General features: G+C 43.3%; 1 protein-coding gene across 3 annotated transcripts in view; it reads left to right on the forward strand.

The window, feature by feature from the left end:
* Positions 1–4,158: 4,158 nt before the first annotated feature.
* Positions 4,159–23,201, forward strand: part of ANKRD10 (ankyrin repeat domain 10) — a 101,805-nt gene continuing 82,762 nt past the window's right edge. For 2 of the 3 annotated variants that reach the window (XR_015299318.1, XM_086934743.1), the window contains exons 1-3: positions 4,199–4,547; positions 10,845–10,997; positions 12,568–12,659. Coding sequence is in view for 2 of the 3 variants with exons in the window: in XM_086934743.1 (XP_086790869.1) it covers positions 4,335–4,547; positions 10,845–10,997; positions 12,568–12,659 (458 nt within the window). In the remaining variant the exon portion in view is untranslated. Of the gene's footprint in view, positions 4,548–10,844; positions 10,998–12,567; positions 12,660–23,201 lie in introns of all 3 variants that reach the window. The other variant, XM_086934742.1, reaches the window with a different exon arrangement.

Here is a 23,201-nt window from a genome sequence, read left to right on the forward strand (position 1 = left end):
ACAATCTGAAAAATAAATTTTAATTTCTTAATTCAAAAATTGTTTGACACATTATTTATTTTTATATATATATATTGAAAACTAGTAGCAAATTGAATATAACGTGAAGTCAGACTTTAAATATACTGTGCAACTTTTTGGTGTTACATACTAACTTTGTGCATAGTTACTTCCTTTCTCCCACTATATTATCTCCAATGTGTATTTGCAAAAACAATAAGTGACAACATCAACAACATCTCTTTATCATCTCCTACCTCCATGTTGTTTCGGCTTTCCAGACAGACTATGGTATGAATTCCATATACCACAATAACTTCTTTAACAACATATCTACAAAGGAGACGGCGTTTATTAAATTATACACTCTACATTGATACCTACATGTAGCTACCTAAATAAAAAAAACAACAAAAAACAACAAAACGAACAATCATTCAAGTTTCAATATAATATAAGTTTTAAGTCAATCATTCTTGTTTCCTTATACTACGCTCCCCAGACCGCTTTCCGGTACGCGAACCGGGCGCACCCCACGAAAAAAACATTTTTTTTTTTTGGCCCCGCGGGGCACTTTAATATCCCCCTCATCAATCCTAGGGGTCAGAAGGGGTCTACCTTGCCCCTTTCCTTCATTTCCCTCTTCATTTTGGCCTCCTCTTGTCTCTCGATCCTACCGAGAGACAAGATGGCGGCTGCTACAGACTGTTTAGAATGTTGACAGACACCGGGGAGCCAATCAGCTTCGCTTCGAAAAGCTCCGAAACGCGAAAAGTACGCGAACTAGTACGCTATCTAGGACGCTGTCACAGATATATCTGTTTTTTTAAACGTTAATTTCTCAAAATCCACTGGAGCACATATATTGAGACCCAGCAAAGGCACATCGGGCTAACAGTCCCTACAATTTTGCCAAGTTTCGTGTAAATCCATTCAGCCGTTCGAGCTAAAAGTGAGGCCAAACGCCCTATGGAAATTAACATGGGAAAAACGCGTTTTGGGACCCCCCTTTTATCTCCGCCCCCCCTTGACGAAACCCCCCCAAATTTTCAGGGGCTGATCAGAAACAAAATGTGCCATTTTCCTGAAAATTTCAGCCGATTCCGTCCACAAACGCCAAAGTTATTAGACATAGAATTTTCAAAAGTTCCATAGAGAAAAAATCCTAACTATATATACCTACTGGCGACCGCCAGTAGGTAATATATATATACACATACACACAAATATTAAATTTGCAGGACTGAACACAACATAATTGCAAAAAAGACAGAAAACAGGTCATAATGTTACAATGTAGGAACTGGAGCAGTGGAGAAGGGTAATTGAGATTTAGGTTCTGTATAAGAAGTGCAGAGTCTAGAAACTGACAGGAAAGTGCACTCTGGTGCTGATCATGTGTTGTGTAGCTTTCTTTATGTAAAGGAAGGGCAGAATGGTGCCACTGAGTCCATTCTGGTGTTCAGATACTAGACGTAATCACACACATGCAGGTTGTGAGTCAATCTGCCTAACGAAACAAGGGTGTATAGGAGGTGAAGCACCTATAATACAAGAAGGTTTCTCATGTAAACTAAAAAGGCAAAAAGACTACTATTTTTCAGAAGAAAATATTACCATTCCGTAAAAAAAGGGGCACACCGAAGTGCTCATAAAAAGATTTGGCTTTGCCATTTCAGTCTCCTCATACAGATTTGTTGAAGCTACTTAGTACATCTTGGTAGTCCTATAAACCAGCTATAATGCAATTTTAATCAACTAAAAACATGTAAACCAGGTGGGAGTACAGTTCCGACGGCGGACGGGCGCCACATCGATATTTGACGATCTTCACGCATCCACCAACATATAAATCTGGCCCATGGTACTTAACTTCAAATTAAACAACATGCTTATGTTGTTTATAATACAAACAGAAAGAGCTTACATGACATTGTAAGTAGTGAGGCCAGGTGTGCAGTGGTTCCTGCGGGTGTCCTAACTTTACTCATGTGCTTTTCTGCTTCCTCCAGATGTTGCTTATCTTGAAATACATCCCCCTGCTTTCACACACGCATGCGCACACACAGAGACACACACACAAGCGCACATATACAGAGACACCCCCTGCCGCCGCCGCATACATACACACATGCGCGCACGAGCGCACCGAGCCCCCCCCGCCACCCCCCTACAACGCCAGAGTCTTGAAGTAGGCTGTACCACGGCCTGCCACTATTAATGCATACTTTGTAATTATCTGGTGCCATTTCTTACCGCAACGAGCACCTGTCACAAAGAGGTGGAGGGTGAGCAGAGTTACTACCTATCGCGCAGCAGGTGGTAAAGCAAGGATGAGAAGCACGGGGTTCCCTGGACCACGATAGGTCTCGTTTTGCTGCTCTGCGAGGTAAAGCAGTGCTCAGCGCTCACTCACCTGGGTGTGTGATCCTGGCTCTCCCGTCCCAGGAGACCGCTCACCTCCTCCCGGTGCTGCGGCAGTTCAGATGCTCTCAGACCCTTCCTCCCTTGGAACCAGTGCCTCGCACACAGAAGTACCGGGAGCCACCCTGATCCCTGCGGTAGTAAGTCCGGAGGAGCCCCGGGCCGTGTGTCAGGGGCACAGCTCGGTACACCATCGGCACACCACTCTTGGTGGGTCCACGGCGCCTACACCACTTGCGGCTGGCACTCGGCTCACCTCGCTCTGTTCGCTACACACACAGACAGCGTGTGTGTGTTTCTGAGAGGAGCCGCCTCCCACCTGCCCTCTCCCTCCCCAGCACCTCCCCCACAGCCGCCCCTCTGCAGTGACCGCACCTGCTTCCCGACCTTGCCCCTCCGCGCAGCGCTGCACCTAAATATGGCCATTTGTTATGAGTTCCCGAAAGACTCTCCCTGTCCACTTCATTCCCATAAGAAAGTTATAACCAGCCTCCGAAAGAAATGTGGCCAGCCCAAACCTTCCGGTGTACGCATGGACGATTGCATTTCAGGGTTGTCACTTGTAGCAGTTCTAGAGGGTAGCTTTAACACAAGGCTGGCCTAGCTTAAACTTTACACTGACATCAGAGCTGTGTGAATAATGACAGCTGTGAGCCCCGTGCCTGAGGTGCATCATCAGAGCTGTGTAAATAATAACTGTGTCAGCCCTGTGCGTGAGGTGCATCATCAGAGCTGTGTGAATAATAACAGCTGTGAGCCCGTGCCTGAGGTGCATCATCAGAGCTGTGTGAATAATAACTGCGTCAGCCCCGTGCGTGAGGTGCATCATCAGAGCTGTGTGAATAATAACAGCTGTGAGCCCGTGCCTACGGTGCATCATCAGAGATGTGTGAATAATAACTGCGTCAGCCCCGTGCATGAGGTGCATCATCAGAGCTGTGTGAATAATAACAGCTGTGAGCCCGTGCGTGAGGTGCATTATCAGAGCTGTGTGAATAATAACAGCTGTGAGCCCCGTGCCTGAGGTGCATCATCAGAGCTGTGTGAATAATAACAGCTGTGAGCCCCCGTGCTGAGGTGCATCATCAGAGCTGTGTGAATAATAACTGCGTCAGCCCCGTGCCTGAGGTGCATCATAAGAGCTGTGTGAATAATAACAGTTGTGAGCCCCGTGCCTGAGGTGCATAATCAGAGCTGTGTGAATAATAACTGCGTCAGCCCCGTGCTGAGGTACATCAGCCTGAGGTGCATAATCAGAGCTGTGTGAATAATAACTGCGTCAGCCCCGTGCTGAGGTGCATCATCAGAGCTGTGTGAATAATAACAGCTGTGAGCCCATGCCTGAGGTGCATCATCAGAGCTGTGTGAATAATAACTGCGTCAGCCCCGTGCGTGAGGTGCATCATCAGAGCTGTGTGAATAATAACAGCTGTGAGCAACAGCATACTCTTGCACACACTCTCACTGCTCACCAATTCAAAGTTTGCTAAAAATGTTATGCAACGCATTGTCATACACAATGCCAATAACTCAAACTTTAATGCTGACAGACCTATTGCATTGTAAATGTTTGTTCTACTTAGCTGGTCGGACCCACCCGAATTCGACCGCGGTAGTGGGGTTGAGGTAAAAGGTTGAGCGCGAGTTGCATGACAGAAGGGCAGAGGTACGTCTTTTTCTTGGTTCCAGGCCGTGCTTTGCGACCTTCCTCTGGGCTTAGTTTAACTGACTGCCAGGAGGAGGCGGAGCTGCTCCGTCTTGCGTATCGGGCAAGGAGGTCTGGCCTATCATTTTCTTTGTCCCGGCTGTCGGAGAAGACTGTGCTAGTTTCAGCTGGAGGGTAGAGAGGAAAATAACGCCTCACTGCATCCTTCACCACCTGCTACGAGAACCTACGGGCCTTGGTAGCTATGTCAGGCCAGCTCTGCTTCGACGCCGGCTTTTCCAGCGAGGAGGTGCTGAGCAGCCGATTCCCGCTCCACCGAGCCTGCAGGGACGGCGACCTCCGCGAGTTGTGCTCCCTATTGCAGCCGCCACGCGCCCCCAATGGCGCCGCCGACCTGGCTGCGGAGGACTCCTTCTACGGCTGGACCCCGATTCACTGGGCCGCGCATTTCGGCAAGGTACCGGGCAAAGGCGGGGGCGCGTTTCTTCTTTATTGTGGCGCGCTTCTTCTTTATTGTGGCGCGCAGCGAGTGAAAGTACTGCTGTGTCCCCTGGGCCATTGAATTTGGTGGGGTGTAACCCCTTCCCGGGAAAGGGCACATCACGCAAATATAATAGTTTGTTAGTGTATTTGGTTTAATGGCTCAGTCTCCTCATTTTGAATTCCTCCCCTCTTCTCTCTCCAATGGAACGTTCCTTATGTATTTTTCTGAGCATGGCTGGGATGGGCCGCACCATTTTCGAACGAGTGCAGGGGGCGGAGTTTTCCCACAGATAAAACATTCATTTTTCGCGGGCAGATGTTGACGGCTAGATTTTGCCAGTGGTTTTCTTCCGCCTTGAATGTTTTTTTTTATTCTTTCGGGTGAGATACGGCACCTTTTATACGCCAAAGCAAGGCGTATCCTACGAACTGCCGTTCTTCCACAGTAACTTCTAGTTTGTTTTACACGGTGTAACTGCCGATTGCGAGTTATCTCCGTTCGTGCAGTCACTGAAACGAATTATTTTATGAACTGTAACAGATTTCTAACCCTGTCGCGACTTCTCTTCGTGAGTTATATGAATGAAAACCCACTACACTGTATACACAGTTATGCCTTAAAGAATAGTTCATAAACACTTTTGCATGCCACTTATTTTTGGATCAGGCATGCAGAATAACTCCTTTAGGGAAAAATATATATTTTGTGCTACTTCGCATTTATAGCTGCTGCTGCTGTCGGCACGTTCCAGAATCTCGTGAATTGCTGTATTGAGCTTGTTTTTGTTGAGGATGTTTTTTGTTTATTTTTTCACGTGGCCCAACGCATCAATCACTTTGGCTTGAAAACTTCAGTCAAATCCTTTTGATACAGTGTTCATTCAGAGCCGAGCACGAAATATGCCTAGACGTTGTAAGGGCTACAATGCCACACACGTGGTACCAGTCACTACACACATATTGTTACCATATATAACATGCTTCAATTTAATAATCTGTGTAAGCAAATCCCAGAAATCTTTGTTCACTTTTGTAAGCTGTAGCGTTACTCTGGTCTAGTCGAAATGAACAGGGGAAAAATCATCTTGTAGCGCAAGTAACAATTTTGTGTCACTTTTAACTGGGCCGAAACAAAGTTAGTGTAGTTTTCCCGAGGCTCTGTCTTTCCAGGCGGTCCGCTGGTTTTGTTTTTGAGTACATTCGTTTTTGCATTGTCCCTACTTGTCACCAGTCCTAGTCGGTATTTTTCCCAGTGCTCAGCCGACTTGGTTCCCAGCTGCTTACTGCACAGATGGTTTTTCTTTATGCATACTTGGTACATTATTTATTGGCGTATAAATAGTGCCACTGTGATGTTTTCCAGAAGCCAAGCCTTCCTCTTAGTCACGTAACTTCTACTGGACTGCTTAGCTGCATCAGTTCCTGATTTAAAGCAAAGTATCATCTTCCCCAGTTATTGGACTCAGGCCAACGTGTAACTAGAGCAAAGAAAAGGAGCTGTAGTAGTGTAAAGCAAACTATTATTTACAGCCCACTGTGTATATATATATTTTTATTTGTTTGGACTAAGCATTAAGACAGCCTAAATGTAGTCTGAGGGAGACTAAGTATCTCATAGCTTTTGAATCAAGGGGCTATTTAGGAAGCTGGCACTTTGTGATCTACCCTCGTCTAGAGGGTCCAGCGATTTCCCACAGAAGTGCACAGGACTCAATGTAAATCCAAAGTGTTTATTTGTGGTAGTGTGATCTAGCAGCCATAGGCCTAGCACAGAGGAGTGTAATATATTTGTTGTGCACACAGTGACCAATAAATGACACACAACTCAAAAATGAGATCACCATTTTTTTTACTCAATTAGCTGCTTTCATGGTTTATTTTAAGACCAAGATGCCTAACAAAACAATGTGTGCTCGCCCGTAACACATCTGGTGCTTATGTAAAGTGTTATGACACCTTCGGGTCTAGTTCACGCAATATAAAACTCACTCATCCCCCCCAACATTTTTTACGTGTTCAGGAAGAATACTTTTCACTTTAAAACAGTAAACACTTGCGCAAATTTTTCAGTTCAGCCATGTTTTTTATTTTCACATAGTTTTATTTATCGCAAACTTGACCCAAAGGTATCTGGTATCAGATTGCTTTACATGATCGCCAGTTGCTTACGCAAAAACACATTCGTTTTTGTTAGACACAGGGAGATTAAGTGATTTGCCAAGAATCGCTGGATTTTGAGCGTCACTGCAGAGACTTGAACCCGAATCCCCAGATTTGAGATTGACCGCCCTAGTTGTTAGGCAAATCCTCGCTGCTAATGTTAACCTATGGGAAGAAAACAAGAATGGCATTTTTGAAGATAAGCACACAACTTACAGATCCAGTCTTGGGGGGTGTCAGATCAACACTAGTGAGGGTTCAAATTAGTACCAGGACTGCGCTACCTACGGCACAGTGGAGGCCAATGTTAATGAATGGAAGAATGGGCGTGTTTTGAGTATGCACTGCTCACGAGCTAGTAAAGTGATGTGAGGGGTCGATATCATAGAGTTAAGGTAAAGCGCAGGGGGCAAGGCACCATCAAACTTGCACCCCCAGCAGCATAAGGGCAGCAGAGTGCTAACACAGAGTCTGGTGCCCAGTGTAAATCAATAGAGGATATCTGTTTTGGAGAGAGGCTGCAGGCTCAAATCAGGAAGATGGTCAAAGGAAACTCACAGCTGCCCTGGAAAATTTTGATGCTATGGGACGTAGAGGCACCGTTGGTCAAGCCCCCCAAAGCCCATGGGCTTCGGGTGCAGGGTTTGTCCTTTGGCATCGGGAGCAGCATACCGGGCAGGTCGGGTTCAGAGGGTCTTCGTATTGAGGGTGTAGGCATCTAGGTGGAGTCCGGAAGGGCTCAGCCCATGGTGGACTCTGGCTTTGAATCGCTGAAGAACCTGCGCATGACCGATGGGCTGCTTGGGCACAGGTATTGGGTGTTTGGTACAGAGGTGGATGCGGAGGCGGTTTCGCCATTCCTCAGGGCACAGTTAAATTTTATCTAGAGTTTGTTTCTTCTGGACAGGTCCGCTGTCCACATGAGATTGAGTCTTTGTTGAAGGCAGGCAGTCCTCCCAGAATTTTGGAGGTCGCTGGGCCTGTAGGACAAGTCGACTTTTACAATAAGGGCAAATAGCAGCAGACAGGCCAGCCACTGGTCCTTTTCATTCTTTTTTTGTGCAGCTCTTCTGTGTCTGGGCTTTGCAGGTCATCAGGAATCTAATTTCAGTGTCGGGGGGGGGGGGCACCTAAACACTAGATTTCGGGGCGTAACAGGTAGAGGGACAAATGGGTTCCTTACCTGGGATGTGTGCACCAACTATTTTGCCTCCTTCCTTTGGGAGGGAGGCATAGCCCTAGCACCAATGGTGGGCACTGAAAAATGTTCTTCACTTCTCCTCCAGCACCTGAGGGGTGGAGTTGGCGAAGGGAGAAGCCCACCTCTTTTTCTCATGAAGTTTTTCCTCCGTCTGTTCTCCCTCCAAGAGTGGAGGTTTGAACTGGGGGCTGACATCTGCTGCTAGGCTGGGGTTGCATTACAAAGGTCTTTGAAACTTCCCTCTTGAGCACTGTGCTCCTCCTGAGGGATAAGGTGTGCTCCCCCCTCCTAGGATGGGTTTTGGTTCTGTCCTCCGAGAGCAGGGGTTCTCTACCCAAAGGTCCAGAAACATGTCTGGTGGTTGCAGGCTTACTAAAGCCAGTGAAATACTGCACTAGGGTTGGTAGGTTTTCATGGAGCACCTCTGAGGTGCCCTTTGGGTACATGTTTTAATAAATCAAACACTGGCATCAGTGTGGGTTTAATTAAGAGGAATCTTTGGTACCAAACACTTCTGAGTTTAGTTAAGCCATCAAGGTGCTGGGGAACTAGAGTTGAGTTCCCAGCCCATGTACACTCTATGGCTTCCCTGGCACTGACAATATTTAAGTCTGTTCTTAATATTGTAATGGCATATCTGCTCATGCAGATATGCCCACACCTGGGAAATAGTGCATCCTGCCTTGGGGCTTGTAAGGCCTGCTAGAGAGGTGACTTATTAATACTTTAGGCAGTGCTGCCTTGACATGGCACTCAGGCAGTGTGCAATGTCGACTTTGTTGTTTTTGTCTGCACCAAGGCATGCAGGCTGCAGTGGCAGTGTTGCTCTGGGGAGGGACGCCTAGGGGACCCTCTACAGTCCCCATGCCCTAGGTACCAGGGTACCATTTACTAGGGACTTACATGGGGTCTGAAGTTGTGCCAATCATGGTGTGGTTTTAGAGGGAGGAGCACTGACGCAGGGAACTTGGTTGGCAGGGACCCTGTGTACTTTCATTCGAAAACGCATCATTTTCCAGGCAAAAAAGTGGGACTAGCCATGTCAAGAGGCACTTTATCACAGGCTGTCTTTTGTTATGAATCATCCCAATATTGCAAATGTTGTTCAAGTAACAGCCCCCTTTCGGCTTTATTTTAATTGAAATGTATGTGTTACAAAAACACTATTTCTGAACAAACTTTATCTGATTCCAGTAGAATAGTGTAAACGTGTTGCGTAATCTGGCGGCACTTAAAATTCAGTCCTCCGTTGGAGTCTATATTTTTAGGTCGCGACCTACCGGACTGCACAACTGTTTGTTTTGCTAAATACATTTTGTAGACATTCAGAAAGCTGACCTAGGAATGCGTTTGGCCTGTTTCTTGCCATTGGCTTTGTGGTTTGTAACTAACATTATTTAGCTTTCCAGTTGGTGGCTTTATTTGTTTTACGCTGTCCAGCTTGAGTTTGTAACTGCCTGTTATCTTATTTACAGTATCCTTCCAAGTTCTCCCTTTCTGTAAACAGGCCTATAAATCTCGTCACATTTGTTGTGCATTCAAAGACCGAGGCCATATGTAAGGCGTTGTCTTCCTACGGCTTTTGTTTACTTTTCTTTCTCTGAGTTCAAAGTGAGATGATTTATGTGATAATCGTGCTGGATACTGGGGGTAGGAAAGAGTCGTTTTCTGGCACATGACTGCTTTTAAATGAACTGTAAGTATCTCAGAATAGATCAAAATTAGGAACACAAATTAAGCATATTTTTTTATTTCTAAAGCACATTGGAAATACTTTAATATGATTAAAAACACTTTACTCTAGGTGATGCAATTGTCACATGTTTTCATCTGTGCACTGCATAGTTTTATTACTAAAACTGTGTGCGCAAATGTAATGGTCATTTTAGTTGAAAATGTGTAGTCTGTGATGGCAATGTGTTACATACCATGAATACTCCACTCTACTGTTATCCGCAACACTCAACACAATTGCATTATTTTCTGCACAACTTCACTCTACACCATGCCACAGCGCTTTGCATCACTCCACGCCCCTGTAATCTACTATGCACCACTCATCTACGACCCTGCATTCCACGACGTTGCCCTGTACATTGCTTAATTCAGCGCCACTGCACTCTAGGCCACTCAACTCTGGCCTCAATGCCACTCTACGCCACTGCCTCACTCAACTCTACACCACTACATTGCACCACTCTATGCCTTTTCACTTTGCGCCCTTCTACTCTGCGGCTCTTCACTCTACCATGCAGTACACTAATCTACGCCACTACATTCTACAACCCTGCATTGTACACTGCGGCATTCACTGCCACTGCGGGATTCACTCTGCGCAACTCCACACTATGCCACTCTGCGCAACTCCACACTATGCCACTCCAATACAAAACACTCTGCCGCTCCACTCTACAACCTTCTACTCCCATCTTCGCCATTCCACTCTGACGCTCTACGCGGCTCTCCTCTGCGCCACTAGGTTTTAGCCATGCTGAACAGCAGCCGCACTGGTGTACTGTATTGGCTAAAACACATTGACAAAGCGAATGGCTCATGCATAAGTGATGCCAGTCCTTGTTTCTTTTTAAGGTCAAAAGCAATCTGATTGGTTGCTTGCGAGTCTTGTATGCCTCATACATTAATAATTCCTGTGCCTATATCTGTCTGCCCTACCCCTGCATTGTCCAGGGGGGCTCACTTTACATGGTACAAAGGAGGTGGCTGGCTTCCGGCCATTCTCAGTAGTTTCATGCACTGAGGAGCATTTGGTGGCACAAGTCTAATACGATATCTTTATCATGTTCTTCTCATGAAAGGGTGCAGAGAATGGGGTTTGCGACCATACTGTAAAACGTTTTAAATGGTGTTTTTTCCATTCTCTAATTTGTTTCTCTGTTTTGTATTTTGAAGTTGGAGTGTTTAATGCAGGTGGTAAGAGCTGGATCCAGTGTCAACACCAGTACAACACGATTTGCTCAGACTCCTGTCCACATTGCAGCTTTTGGAGGACACCCCCAATGCCTGATCTGGTTGATTCAATCAGGCGCTAATGTTAATACACAGGTAAAATGCATGCCTATTTCTGCGGCCGAGTTACATGTGCTGGACGTGATTGGATTTCGTACGCATTAAGTCTTCTTCCTGAAGCACTGCTAGTAATAAGTGGGATACCTGTTATAATGTACAATCTGTAGTGTATTTTAAGGCCAGCTCATAAAAGAAGGTTACAAGGAATTTTTAAAGTCTGGCTTAAAGTTAAACCCATATCACCTGGAAATTTATGGCACTTCAGTACTACATACAGGCCATGGGTACGGCTGTTTTAGAAGGACAGAATGCTAAGTGAAGATCTTGTCCAGTTACGTCTGTTTTGGTATAAGAGGTAACGATTTGGCTTTATGGTGGGCATTAATAGACCCCTATGCTTGGTGGATGACAATTATTCACTAGTTGAACACTGTACTCAAAGGCCCCTTGCACTAGAGCCACGCCAGAGATGAAGTTGTGAGATAAAAATAAAAACCTTGAATTATGGCCAGGTCTGCTGCACGTGATTATTGCAGTGGTCAGAGATTAGTCCAATTTAATGTAGTCTTTAGTTGATCTGCTTTAGTATACTCCATTTTAAGGGAATTCTTGAGATTTTAAAACATTTAGGTGTAGATATCAGGCACAGTAAAATGTTGCCTGGCATTGTGCTCGAACGGTACCAGACATTAATATGTAATTCTGTTCTTTTACCAGAATTTCTCTGAAGATTGCAGTTAGGTTTACTTTTGCCGTTAATGGTGCATATTGTTAGATTTATTGCATGATGTGACCAAATAATTAAAGTATTTTCTGTCGGAATGGGAATTTCCAGTTTTCCTTTGGTGCAAGAAGTGGTTGGTTATTACATGATTGATTTTAAATAATTGCAATACTTGTTAAATGGTTGCAGTGGTAGGTTGATTACCTGGGTCTTGTGTATAGCGGTGGGATTAATTTGTGTGTGTTATAGTAAACATCCAGGTCTCTTCCCAGTCTATGTAACTTTAACTTACTGTGGAGTCTGTCGAGGAACGAGTAGCAGACTGGGTGCTTTGAAACGTCCTGATTAGAGATGAGTTATGGACTTTTCACGCATTTCCATCGGTTTCTATACTTGTTGAGGCTAAATCAACGAGGTGAAAAGCACTGTTGTCATAATGCATTATTTAAATTACCGGTGTCTCCTGGCCAGAACAGTTTTTAAAGCCAAATGAAACCATTAACAGAGGTGCTTTGATGATTAAAAGCCATGTTTGCTGCAGTGTGAATGGGGCATGTTCCTTGTCGTGCGTGTGAGGTTGTTCTGCTGAAAGGGGTTAGTCCGAGTTGAGGGCTGTCTCCTGGATGAAGAAAGACGTGCATTCAAATGTAGAACTAAAACTTGGAGGATAATAGTTAAATTAAGCTCTGGCTAACTCCTTCCATTTCTGTTTTTCACAGTCAAACTAGTGATTTCAGGAACACTTTTAGTGTGTGTGGTGTAAGGAATTCTTTTTTTTATTTTTTATTGGGCATTGGTTTTTTTTCTTCTAAAATTACAGTCTATTTTGGGGAGGGAGGGGTGGGATTTGTGCTTGACAAAAACTGTTGTTTGTCATTTCAGGACTATGTAGGTGAATCGCCTATACATAAAGCAGCCCGGTCTGGTAGTATGGAATGCATAAGTGCTCTTGTGACGCATGGAGCGCAAATCGAGTAAGTTGCCCTTATGATTGACCAAAACCGAAGATAAAATGAACAGTAATAGCATTACACAGAATCTGCCCGATAAATGTAACTGGGACATTTCTGGGGACGTTCTATAATTTTAGTCCTTTTCAATTTCCTCTCCCACCCCCTCCTACATGGAAATTTATTAGAGTGTAGCAGACTCCATTTGATAGCTGCAACGTTTCAGAAGCAGAAAACATTTCTTTGTACACTGTAGTAGAAACAAATAAGGTGTTTAGCTAAAAAATTAAAAACTGTAGTGTAACTGTAAGACTTCAGAAGTTTGGTTCTGCTTATCAAATTGCCCATTGTTCTGCCAGGTAGTAGTCAAAGAAAGACTAGGCAGAGCTAAGTGGTACTTAAGTGGGGGCAGGGTGGTGGTCTTTTTATTGGTCAAATTGCTGCTAAATGTCCACATTTTGGCAAACCAACTTCTTCAAAATAGCAATTTAAATTTTCAATTCTCGTTTGGTCTTCAATCTTCCTCTGCAACTCACTGCCTCACATGCCACCAACCTCCCCTTGACCCTCTCACAATAACTGTTGTGGGGAAAAGCTTTCATTTTCCATCTGCTTCCATGCAACTTGTTCTCAGTTGTATTGTCTTTACAGTCTCCATGACCAGCATCTTGTTACCGACTACCTTCTCTGTTCTACCAAATGTATTAATTCTTGCTTATATGGTGGTTTATTTTTTACTTCCAGTAGGCATATGCATTTTGTTTCTGCATAAAGTTTCCCAGTCAAAACCGCGTTGATACTGCCGCACTTTGTAGAATGAAGTATAGTGTTGAGTACATGTGCTCTTTTTAATAAAAAATTTTTTTTTACTGAGATTTATATAGCACAAACTTGACCCGAATCGGGTATCGGAGTGCTTTACATAGCACTAGTTGCTTTTGAATGCTAGCCTACACCCATAGATGCAGGCCAGTCCTGCTGTTACTCTGGTGTGATGCATGTGAACCTATGAGCATCAGTTTTTTTTCCTCATGTGTATAAGCACAGTTCTGTTTTTTTTCTTTGTATAACTGACTCCACAAAAGGCTTTTTATGTTTTATCTACCCATTATCCACTGATTACAGGATATATGGTGAGGTTGGTGCTGCGTATGCATTGTCCCTCATGGTTTCACTCGTGTCAAAAGGCATAATGTGCATGTTGTACATGTAGTGTACAATGTTAGCACTATTCTCAGCATTTCTCTCTTTTTTGTTGTAAATGTCATCCACTTGACTTCCTCATATCAGTTTTGACTATTGTTTCTGATTGTAATTAACAGTAAATGGCTTTTTGGACAGATATGTGCCAGATAGCCAGGAAGTGGTATATAGATGTGAAGATGCATGCAGCTTGAATTGATGGTTGTGCTGCGTGTTTTAATGTTCATCTTTTGTTGGTGTTTTACTTTTTTGTGGTCTGTGATACATGACGACTCTGGCTTACTACCTCTGCAAACCTTTGAGCGACTGCAGAGGTAGTTAATGGTGGCTTTGTTGGCATAAAGGGACTAGTTAATTCATGGACTTGTAGAGGATTGGTCTACTAATAGATGTCTAGGCAGTTGATACTGGTTTGCTTAAAAAACTTCCTGCATTTGAAAGATGTTTCTAGTGGCTAAGTTTTCTGTTCCTTCGCACCAGTTAATAGTTGTCTTCTGACTTCCTTAAAAGAGCAGAATAATTTGAATTTGTGTGTGGGTTGCTTTCTTTTTACTATGTTTTCGTGATGTTTGCAAGCCAATGATAATCATTTTGGAGTTTCTTTTGAAAATGTGCTGCTTTATTGGATTGATTGCGACACCTGTCTTTAAGTGTTTGGCTTAACAGCCATGTTGAGTTTTTCTTTCTTTCTTTAGAGATTGAAACCAGTTTCAACTATTCACTGTTAATGAAGTCTTTTCGGTCGTCACTTTTTTTGCTAGGGGGTTAACAAATGTATTTCCACCCGCAGCGGGCCCACGGTTTATTCTTGTACTGCATTAGGTTTTTATCTTTGTTTTTTTCTTCTAACCAGTTTTGAAATATCATAGAAATCAAGTACCCAGTTATCTGGATGACTTCTCCTAGACGTTCACATTCGACCTTATGGTTGGTGCTTTTGTCAGCTTGTTCGAGCTTTTGTTCGACTTAGTTAATTGTTTTTGAAATGCTTCATGTTAACGTGTGAAGTTCCTCAGATGGTTATTTATGTTTATTGCAGTTTTACCTTTGTGTCATACTTTTTGGATCTGAAGTCATTTTTCTTCTGGCTAAAACGAGTGGCAATGAGATTTCATCCTGTGGCAGATGTTTAGTGCAGAGTTAAATTCAATTAGCTAGGATTTAGTAGTGCATGTTGGCAAGTCCTGAGTAGTACCTTGTGGCACTGGTTGGGAGAGAGGGGAGGTTTCAGGTTCAGATTTATTGGCCAAATCTGGTAAACCTGTATTTCACCCATATTATTTTGTCAATGGACTGGAATGTATGGGATTGTGCGTATTCTTTTCAGTAAATCAGTGATATCTAGATATCTATTAAGAGGGCTACCCACTTTGTCTAGAAACCTAATGCTAAGTGTTGTGGTTTATTTTCCTCCAGCCTTCCCCATCTTGTAGACACGTACTACTCGGTCCTCCCACCTAAGACATTTAAAACCCACTGTCTTATCGACCTCGCTTTGAAGTCTGAATGTGTTAATTGCTTTTATCTTTAGCTTTGCCATTCTGAAGTCTTCCCCGCTCTTAAGTCCTGCTATGACATTTGCACATTACAATGATCACCTTTTCCCATTAATCAGTTACAGAAGTGAAATAATTTGATCTACAGAAAATTGGTCTAACCTTGTGGCAGAAAATCTTTAAAAAAAAATTACGTTTAGAAGTGTGGATGCATTTCTTTTGGTCATCTAGCAGCAATTCTCCAAATTGGGATCCTGCTTTGTTTATTTTTTAGTACCCTAAACAGTATAAACTATTAATTCTCCTCTATTGGTAGTTACCATGCATGGTGTCATTAAACGGCAAGACTATTTAGAAGAAAAGTGCATTTGCAAACAAGCGTTTCACATCCCATGTAAAAGGGGTAACGTAGTTCAGGGTTACCAAAATGTTGCATATCCTGCTGTGTTGGACAGTTCAGCTGTTGGTGTCAAGATAATTCCATTTGTATAAATGACTGCTTTCAATGGCTGTATGCACGCATGGAAAAAGTCGTCCTACTTGATTTTTCAGGCGATCATTTTGGATTAAAGACTAGTAGGATCCTATATCCTTGATGTTCTGCTCTTAACTAGGGAGAGTGGAGCGGGGACAATCTTTAGTGTTCTTGTTATCGGTATGAAGTATGAACTCCAAACTTCATTTGGTGAATATCTTTCACAGATTATTAATAAATGGGTCTTATCCCAATTTAATCGCTATATGCATGAGCTGTCAGTAGTCGGTCATACACTATGGATTTGAGGATTCATCCTTATTCTGCAGAGGTCTGTACTGACCGTTTCGAAATATTTAGAAATTTTGTAAGCCCTTTGAATGAACATGGCAAATAAACCTATGAACCATATTATGTTGTAAGGTTTGGATTTGCACTAAGACTGCCCTGCCTCCAAGTAATTGAGGTCATCATAGTGCTGCATTCAGAAGCAACTCATAATAGCAAAATATACATGTAAAATGCACATCTGCATGACCTCTGCTCTACATTTTTCCTTGGTGTCAGCTCTGACAACAGGCGCCATAACTCTGTGGTTTCAAGACTCAATTTAGTGATATAAGCAGCAGCAAGAGGATGTACGTTTGCTCTGGAACATCGCAGTATTGATCCCCTCTTCAGGTAGTAAGGTAATGTATAAAAAGGCTTAACTAATCCCACCCACTAACATGGAGGGGACCCACACTTACCAGGTGACTAACGCCTGAAAAGAAGAGTCAAAAAGCTTGTTCCCCTTTATTAGATTGTCACAGGCCCCCTCCTCTACTCTTCAGACTCCATTGCACCATAGTGTGTAGTTTATCTTCCTATTTGGGCTTGTGGTCACTGGTCATTTGTGGGAGAGAGCATGCCTCTCTTGGACTCAGTAGTGTTAGAATGTTGCCACAGAAATTAGACTTCTCCTCCCTCCCTAGTACTAAGGAATTACTTTTGTGTCTTGTAGCTGGCGGGGTGCACTGGTTAGTAGAACTAGTCTCCTCCTGTAGATAGTGTAGGTCGGTTACTTGGTCTTAATCCTCAGGTATTCTTATTCCTGTTGGATGTGGTTGGTGGGGGGGGGGGGTGAGGGGGGAGAATGGTGCCAAGTCAGAGCAAAGACCTACACCTCAAAAACATTCTTCTGCTTTGCCAACATTCATAACTGTGCAACTAATACAGGTAGGAGCACGTGCTTAGAACATTTTGGTACCGACCAAGGTCGCTCTTCCAGCTCTCCTTTTATCTCTGTAGTTCACTATCCAAGCTTCAGCCCAAGACTCTAGAATTTGTAAGCCGTGCTTTTCTCTCAGCAAATCATGTATGGTGTACATTTGCTTAGTTCTTCTCCTGGCTCCTCATTCCAGCATTTCTGTAGTACCCCTTTAGTATTGTGGTTTGTCAGCAATCGGCCTAAACAGTTCATGTGGTCTAATTGCTCCAAATAAGGTTAACTTCATGGAATAGCTCAGTTGCTTTTGCCCCAGGCCTCGGGGTAGTTTACTTTTTAATGAGGTTTCCACCACTCCGTCTAAGGAAAGTTATTTCAGAGGGAAATCAAACTGGTCATCTAGTCAAAGTCCATCTCAATGTACCTATCTCGTATTCAAAAACTGAGATTGTGTCCCCATCACCACTGCCTTTTAGTGGAATGTCTTTCTACTGTTACAGTCCCTAAACTCCTCTGAGTTCAGTTGATGGCACAATAGAGAACCATTACCACAGCCCTCTTGGAATGTATCGGAGTCCTACTCCCCGAGAAACCTATTGCAACAGAAGGTGCTTTTCTATCGTTCCTGCACCTCATTGTAGGAATTGGGAACATATTTGAAAGGAAGGTGGATCCCATTGACCTCAAACTCTACCAACTAGCTGTAGACTTAAGTGGGGTGTATCCACAGAGCTGACAACCTAGGTAAATAACATGCAGGAATTTCCCACACTTTATTCCAGGGCTGTGAACATCGGAGTAGGACCTCTTTGCTACTTAGCAGAACAAAAAATGGTAGAACTTAACCTGTTGGATTCTCAGAAGTCTTAAGATGTGTAAAAGAGGGGCTTTGCTTGATTCTATGAAAATGTTTATTTGATTACCCCTCCTGTCAGTCTTAGGAAAGATCAAGGAGAGCCCTAGTTGCTCCATTGTCTTTTTAGCCTCAGAATGAGCTCAGCTAGTTCTGGTTCTTGAACGTTTTGCAGCTCTTTTCTGCTGATGTACTTGACAGTGGGAGGGTTCCGCTCCCATACTGGTATTGAGAGCTTGATTCCTGAGGAGTATGCCTTTGCCATTTGAAACGTCACCTCTAACAACCTGGAGATTATTGGCTATCTTCAAAAAGTCCATAACTAGTTCCCAATAAAACAGCAGAAATGCAGGGCTCTGCAAATGGACCTTGCTGAAGAGCTTTAATCCACTCAGCTGTTGTACTTGCCAAATATATGCCCCTTTCCAAATACTTGGTTGCCATGGGAGACCAGAATATATCTCACTGAGGACCCATTTGGCAGCTAGAGCCAAGAGAAGTGGGTTGGAGAAGTACATTTCAAACGATACTGAAGTCAGCAAACCTCTTTCCTCCTCTGAGGCCTACAGTAAAATGGGACATGCCCATTGCCATCTAGTCTCATGCACGAGCATTATGAGCCAGTGGCGTCTTTTTATTGTCATTACTTGCACAAGGCGCATTAGCAAGCTCAAGGTCCAGTTTTGTTTTAACAAGGAGTCTAGGTCGTACTACAGACTTTTTCATTCCTTTTGTTCCAAACTTTTTCTTTGACTTCTGGATAATATGATTTATCTCACACTCTTGTTTAAGCACCTCATGTCCTCCTTGACCGAACAGATGTCTGGCGTGCCTAAGATTTATATCTGCATACAATAAATAACCTTATCTGCTGTTGTTCTCACTATTACATGTTGGATCTTCACCTGAATGCACTGTGCAAAAAAAATATGTATTGTAGGTCACTTTCCCTTCCACATAATGAAAAAGCAAGAACTGCGGAAGTGACTTTCTCCAGAGCATTTAATAACCTCCCCATATATTTTGCAAGCATTAAAATATTGACAGTAAAGCAATTATAATTATTGTGGACCAAAACGTTTGAGTTCCGGTCTATCTCCCAAATGCTGCCTTTCCTCTGGGATGGAATCTAACGCACAGTTTAGATGTAAGAAAAAGCCAGGATTTTGTAGAAATTGAGTCACCATAAAGGTAACTGTCCTGCTCCTAAGCCTGTTGGAGTTTGACGAAATCCTTCTGCATCCCTTCTTACACCTGCAGAAGAAATACAGAAGAAATACATCAAGAGTGAGCTGGTGAAGAATTGTAACTGTCCTGGGCTAGTAGGATGTGCATTGCCATGTATTCAACAATTCATTATTGGTTACTCATTGCACATGCTTCGTAATAAACTGCTTTGAGAAGCAGTTTCCAGGCCTGTAACCAAGTGGAAGGTTGCCCACAATATGAGACCCTATAGATGAAGAGTGATGGAGCCATGTTTAAATATGAATGGATCATTTTAGATGCAGACAATAGTGAAATTAGAGCTTTTTGCATAACAAAGAACTGGCATGAACCATTCTACGAGCTTACTGGAAACCTAGGAGCCTGTTTAATTGCCACCAATTCCTGATAACCAGTAACCTGCTGCCTCCTATCCCCACTCCATCACCTGTTTGTCTTGGACATCACCTCTCATCCCGCACTGTTCCTCTGGATTTATGAAATATTACACTGCCACTTGCGTGTCAGTTTTTTTCTTTTGTCTGAAATTAAGCAATTATTACCTGACCATATATCTGCAGCATAATTTGTTTAAATGCTTTACATGGTTTATCTTGTGAAAGACGTCACATCAGGTCCTGAAACCCAAACGGTTGTTATTGAATGTAACTTCTGAGATCTTTCTTGTTGGTGATGCAGGATGGGATAAAGAGAATTCAATTCAGATTATTGCTTTTCAAACATAGATTTAGAATTGCCCATGTGAATCCATTCCCAGAAAAAAGAAGCATACCCTACTGTACTCCCTATTTATGAGTCCATCTCTTTTCTTATGGCTGCTGCTAAACAGCCCGAGGACACCGTAAACATTTTTTTGCTGCTTTTTAGAGTCCACTTGATCAACCAGTCTGTGCTCCTTTTGGCATCCAAATACTTCTAGATTGAAGCTGAGGCAGTTTGGACTGTGCACCTGGTTGTTTACCTGCCAGGATGGAGTATTGGAAGGTCGGTAAAAGAGGGTAGGTCCCGGGCAAATAAGTTGCAAGGTCCACTCTTTCCATGTCCGCAGCTAGGCGCAGTCCTCTGCCTTTACTAAGGGGCATTTCACTCTTGATTGCAGAGTGGACTCCCACCTTTCTGTATTACAGCAGGTGCAGTATTTATCTTTTCGACTGGATATCCAACACCTATCTTTTGGGCTTCCCTCTCTTGTCTAATAGAGTAGGTATCAGCCAGGTCCTGATAAAATGCCATTGACCCTTCTGGCATCCTGGGCATGAAACCTCACTCTACACACATTTTAGTTATCAGGGTACATTACTACCTTAGATAGCCTTCCTGTTTAGTGTGTCATGCAACTGCCATTCTATTAAAGTTCTTTTGGATCCCTTAGACTCTTAAATCACTGTTTGCACCTTCCTGTACCCTCTGTTCACTTGCATTCATGATATGGTTTTAAGATCAAAAGATCTCTGCTAAAGAACCCGCTCTGAGGAGCCCATCGGGCATTGCTGCACTGCCCCAGTCCTGCTTCATCATCTGGGGCTCCGCCAGATGATGAAGCAGGACTCCCTACAACATGTGTTAGGGTACTTTGATATCATCACTCGGATCTTCCAGGATCCAGTTGATAGGGCATCTTGATCCACCTATTACGGTCCACCTTTTCCTTTGTTTGAGGAACTGCCCCCTCTGTGTTTATGTATTTAGGAGTCTGGGGACTGCTAGCGTCACTGTCTATTCATACATAACAGTTCCACTCTGGTCTCATTAACTAACTTCAATGTGAAATGCTTCCTCCTTTTTTGTCTTATTCAACTGGAGAGTCCCTTGGGATTTTGCCTTGTCACCCTAACTTTTCAATGATCTTGTTGAGGCTGTGGCAAAACAAATCTGCTCCCAGGGTTTCGCTTTCTACGTGAATGTTGACAGCCCCTGGTTTATTATTTGGTTAGGAGTAGACAGGTCATCTGCAGCTTCTGTGTTTCCTTGCATGATACAATTGTGTTTAGTAGGGTACACCTCTTCCGGGACACCTATTGGAGATGGGTTCTTGTCCCTTCCCATTGTCTTTAGTATACAATTTAGGAGTCTTTCCAGCAGCTTTACCTCCTGTTTTAGACACGGTCTCCAGGTGTACCTTCCATTTTAAACATTTATTGAAAATCTTTCAGTTTCTTAACAGCAGTAGCAAGCATCCAGCTGCTGCAGTCATCATTGGCTTCTAGTAGGAGGTTTAGACATTACCCAAACCCTTCTTTCTTTCTTCTTTGCATTGGGTTAACATTGCGATTCTCCATTATTTATTCAATATCACATTCACCCCTGTATCTCTCCCAGAGGTCAGATCTTCCACTGCCTACTTCTTGGATTTTCGTAAATTCAAGAGTGTTGTGTGGTGGCTCTATCTTGTCTCTCTTGGCCCAACTCCATTGAGTTCTTTGTTCACTCATACACCTTCTCTTTCCTTCTTTGCATGATGGCTTGTTTAAAATAAGACCCTCTAAAACAATAGAGGCCCCCTTAATTACTAAGCAAAAAAAAGCAGAAACCTGTTTGACCATAAACAATTTTGCTGTTCAGATTCTATCCCAGTAGTTCAGATCGATTTCTGTGGACCAGTATCTATTTGACCAGAACTGAACTAGCTTCATTTGTCCCCAGTCCACTCTCCTTTCCCTTTGAAGCATTTGTTTTTGATGGGGTTTCTTATGATTTCTTTCATTGTGAAAATAAACCAGGGAAGACTCTGGGGTGTCTGAGCTTGTAATAATAATAAAATCAAGCTAGCCACACTGAATAAACGTACCTTCAAGCATGTTGAAATATGCTATTGTCTTCCTGAACAAATGTACCCCTACCTCGCATTAAGATTGTGTTTTAAATCAATGTGCACTGACTCTTATTTTTTTTTTCTTGTTGACCTAGGTTATATCTCTTTTATTGCTATACTGTGTATTGACTTCTGCCTTTGTACGCAATTCTGTTAATTTCCCTAGCTTTGGTCAGACTTGCTACATTGTAACTTTTAAACCTTTTTAGGTCTCGGCCTGACGTAAGCAGCGCATGCGCTGCTCTCGTCATACGAGGGCTTCATGGAATCAATACCATTCCCGAAGCTGTGTCCCAGCTCTGTCTTCAGTTTTTATTTGTGCGCGTCATTTGGCATCAGAAATTATTCCAAAGGCAGTGCAATGATTGCACCAAAGGCATGTCAATCCCTCCTTGTTGCCACCCTGTCTCCTTTTAGCCACGCCCAGCAGGATTGGATCTCTCACTTGCGGCGTGATACTGTCTCTTGCATTAGCTAGAACGCACTATGTTCTTCATACGTTTTCTCACACCACGTCGACAGCTTGTTAAATTGAAGCAGGTCACCCCAAAAATTAGCATGAGCACAGATCAATATTTCAAAAACTGAAAACTCTTCAATAAAATACACTGCCATTGGAAACTCTTGGTTTTGAAACATCTGGCACTAAACGTACTTTGGCGAGGACGGGGTCGCTCAAAATTATGAGACTGGTATTGTTAATCTGATTAAGAGACTGCTTTGTGCAGTTTGTTTCATAAAGGGTTTAATACGTTCCATCCGTTTTCCAGGATCCGTGACGCCAAGCAATCCCCCTAGGGCGCTAAAACACAATAAATGTAAATTCCAAAATCACATTAGATTAACCATGGCTACGCCAAACCTCAAAAATTCAGAGGGAAATTACTGCTTAATAATGGTTTCAGAAATACTCTTAAAGGTGCACTGCGTACTCTTGGACACATTTTTGTTTGCAGTTTTATATAGGCTGAATTCTACCTAAAGGTACTGGAACTCTGTACCTGAGCGCCAGTTACAATACAGACATTCATTTTGTGTACGCACAGGTAGATTAAGTGTTTTTCCCCGAATCACAGGATGATGCAGACGCCGAGACTCGAACCCGGTATTTCCAAAGTAGACAGCTCTGACCGTCACGCCACACCGCTTGTGCTTTTCCTTTTGGTGGCTAGGCTCTGATCAAATACACACCAATGGGGCTTTCAGGTCTCCAAACACGAGAGCCCATCTGCTGCTCCAACCTAATGGCCTGCAAACAGTATACCCACACCTCCGGCACACCCATTGGAAATC

Source organism: Lissotriton vulgaris, chromosome 8, assembly GCF_964263255.1.
Source record: "Lissotriton vulgaris chromosome 8, aLisVul1.2, whole genome shotgun sequence".
NCBI lineage: Eukaryota > Metazoa > Chordata > Amphibia > Caudata > Salamandridae > Lissotriton > Lissotriton vulgaris.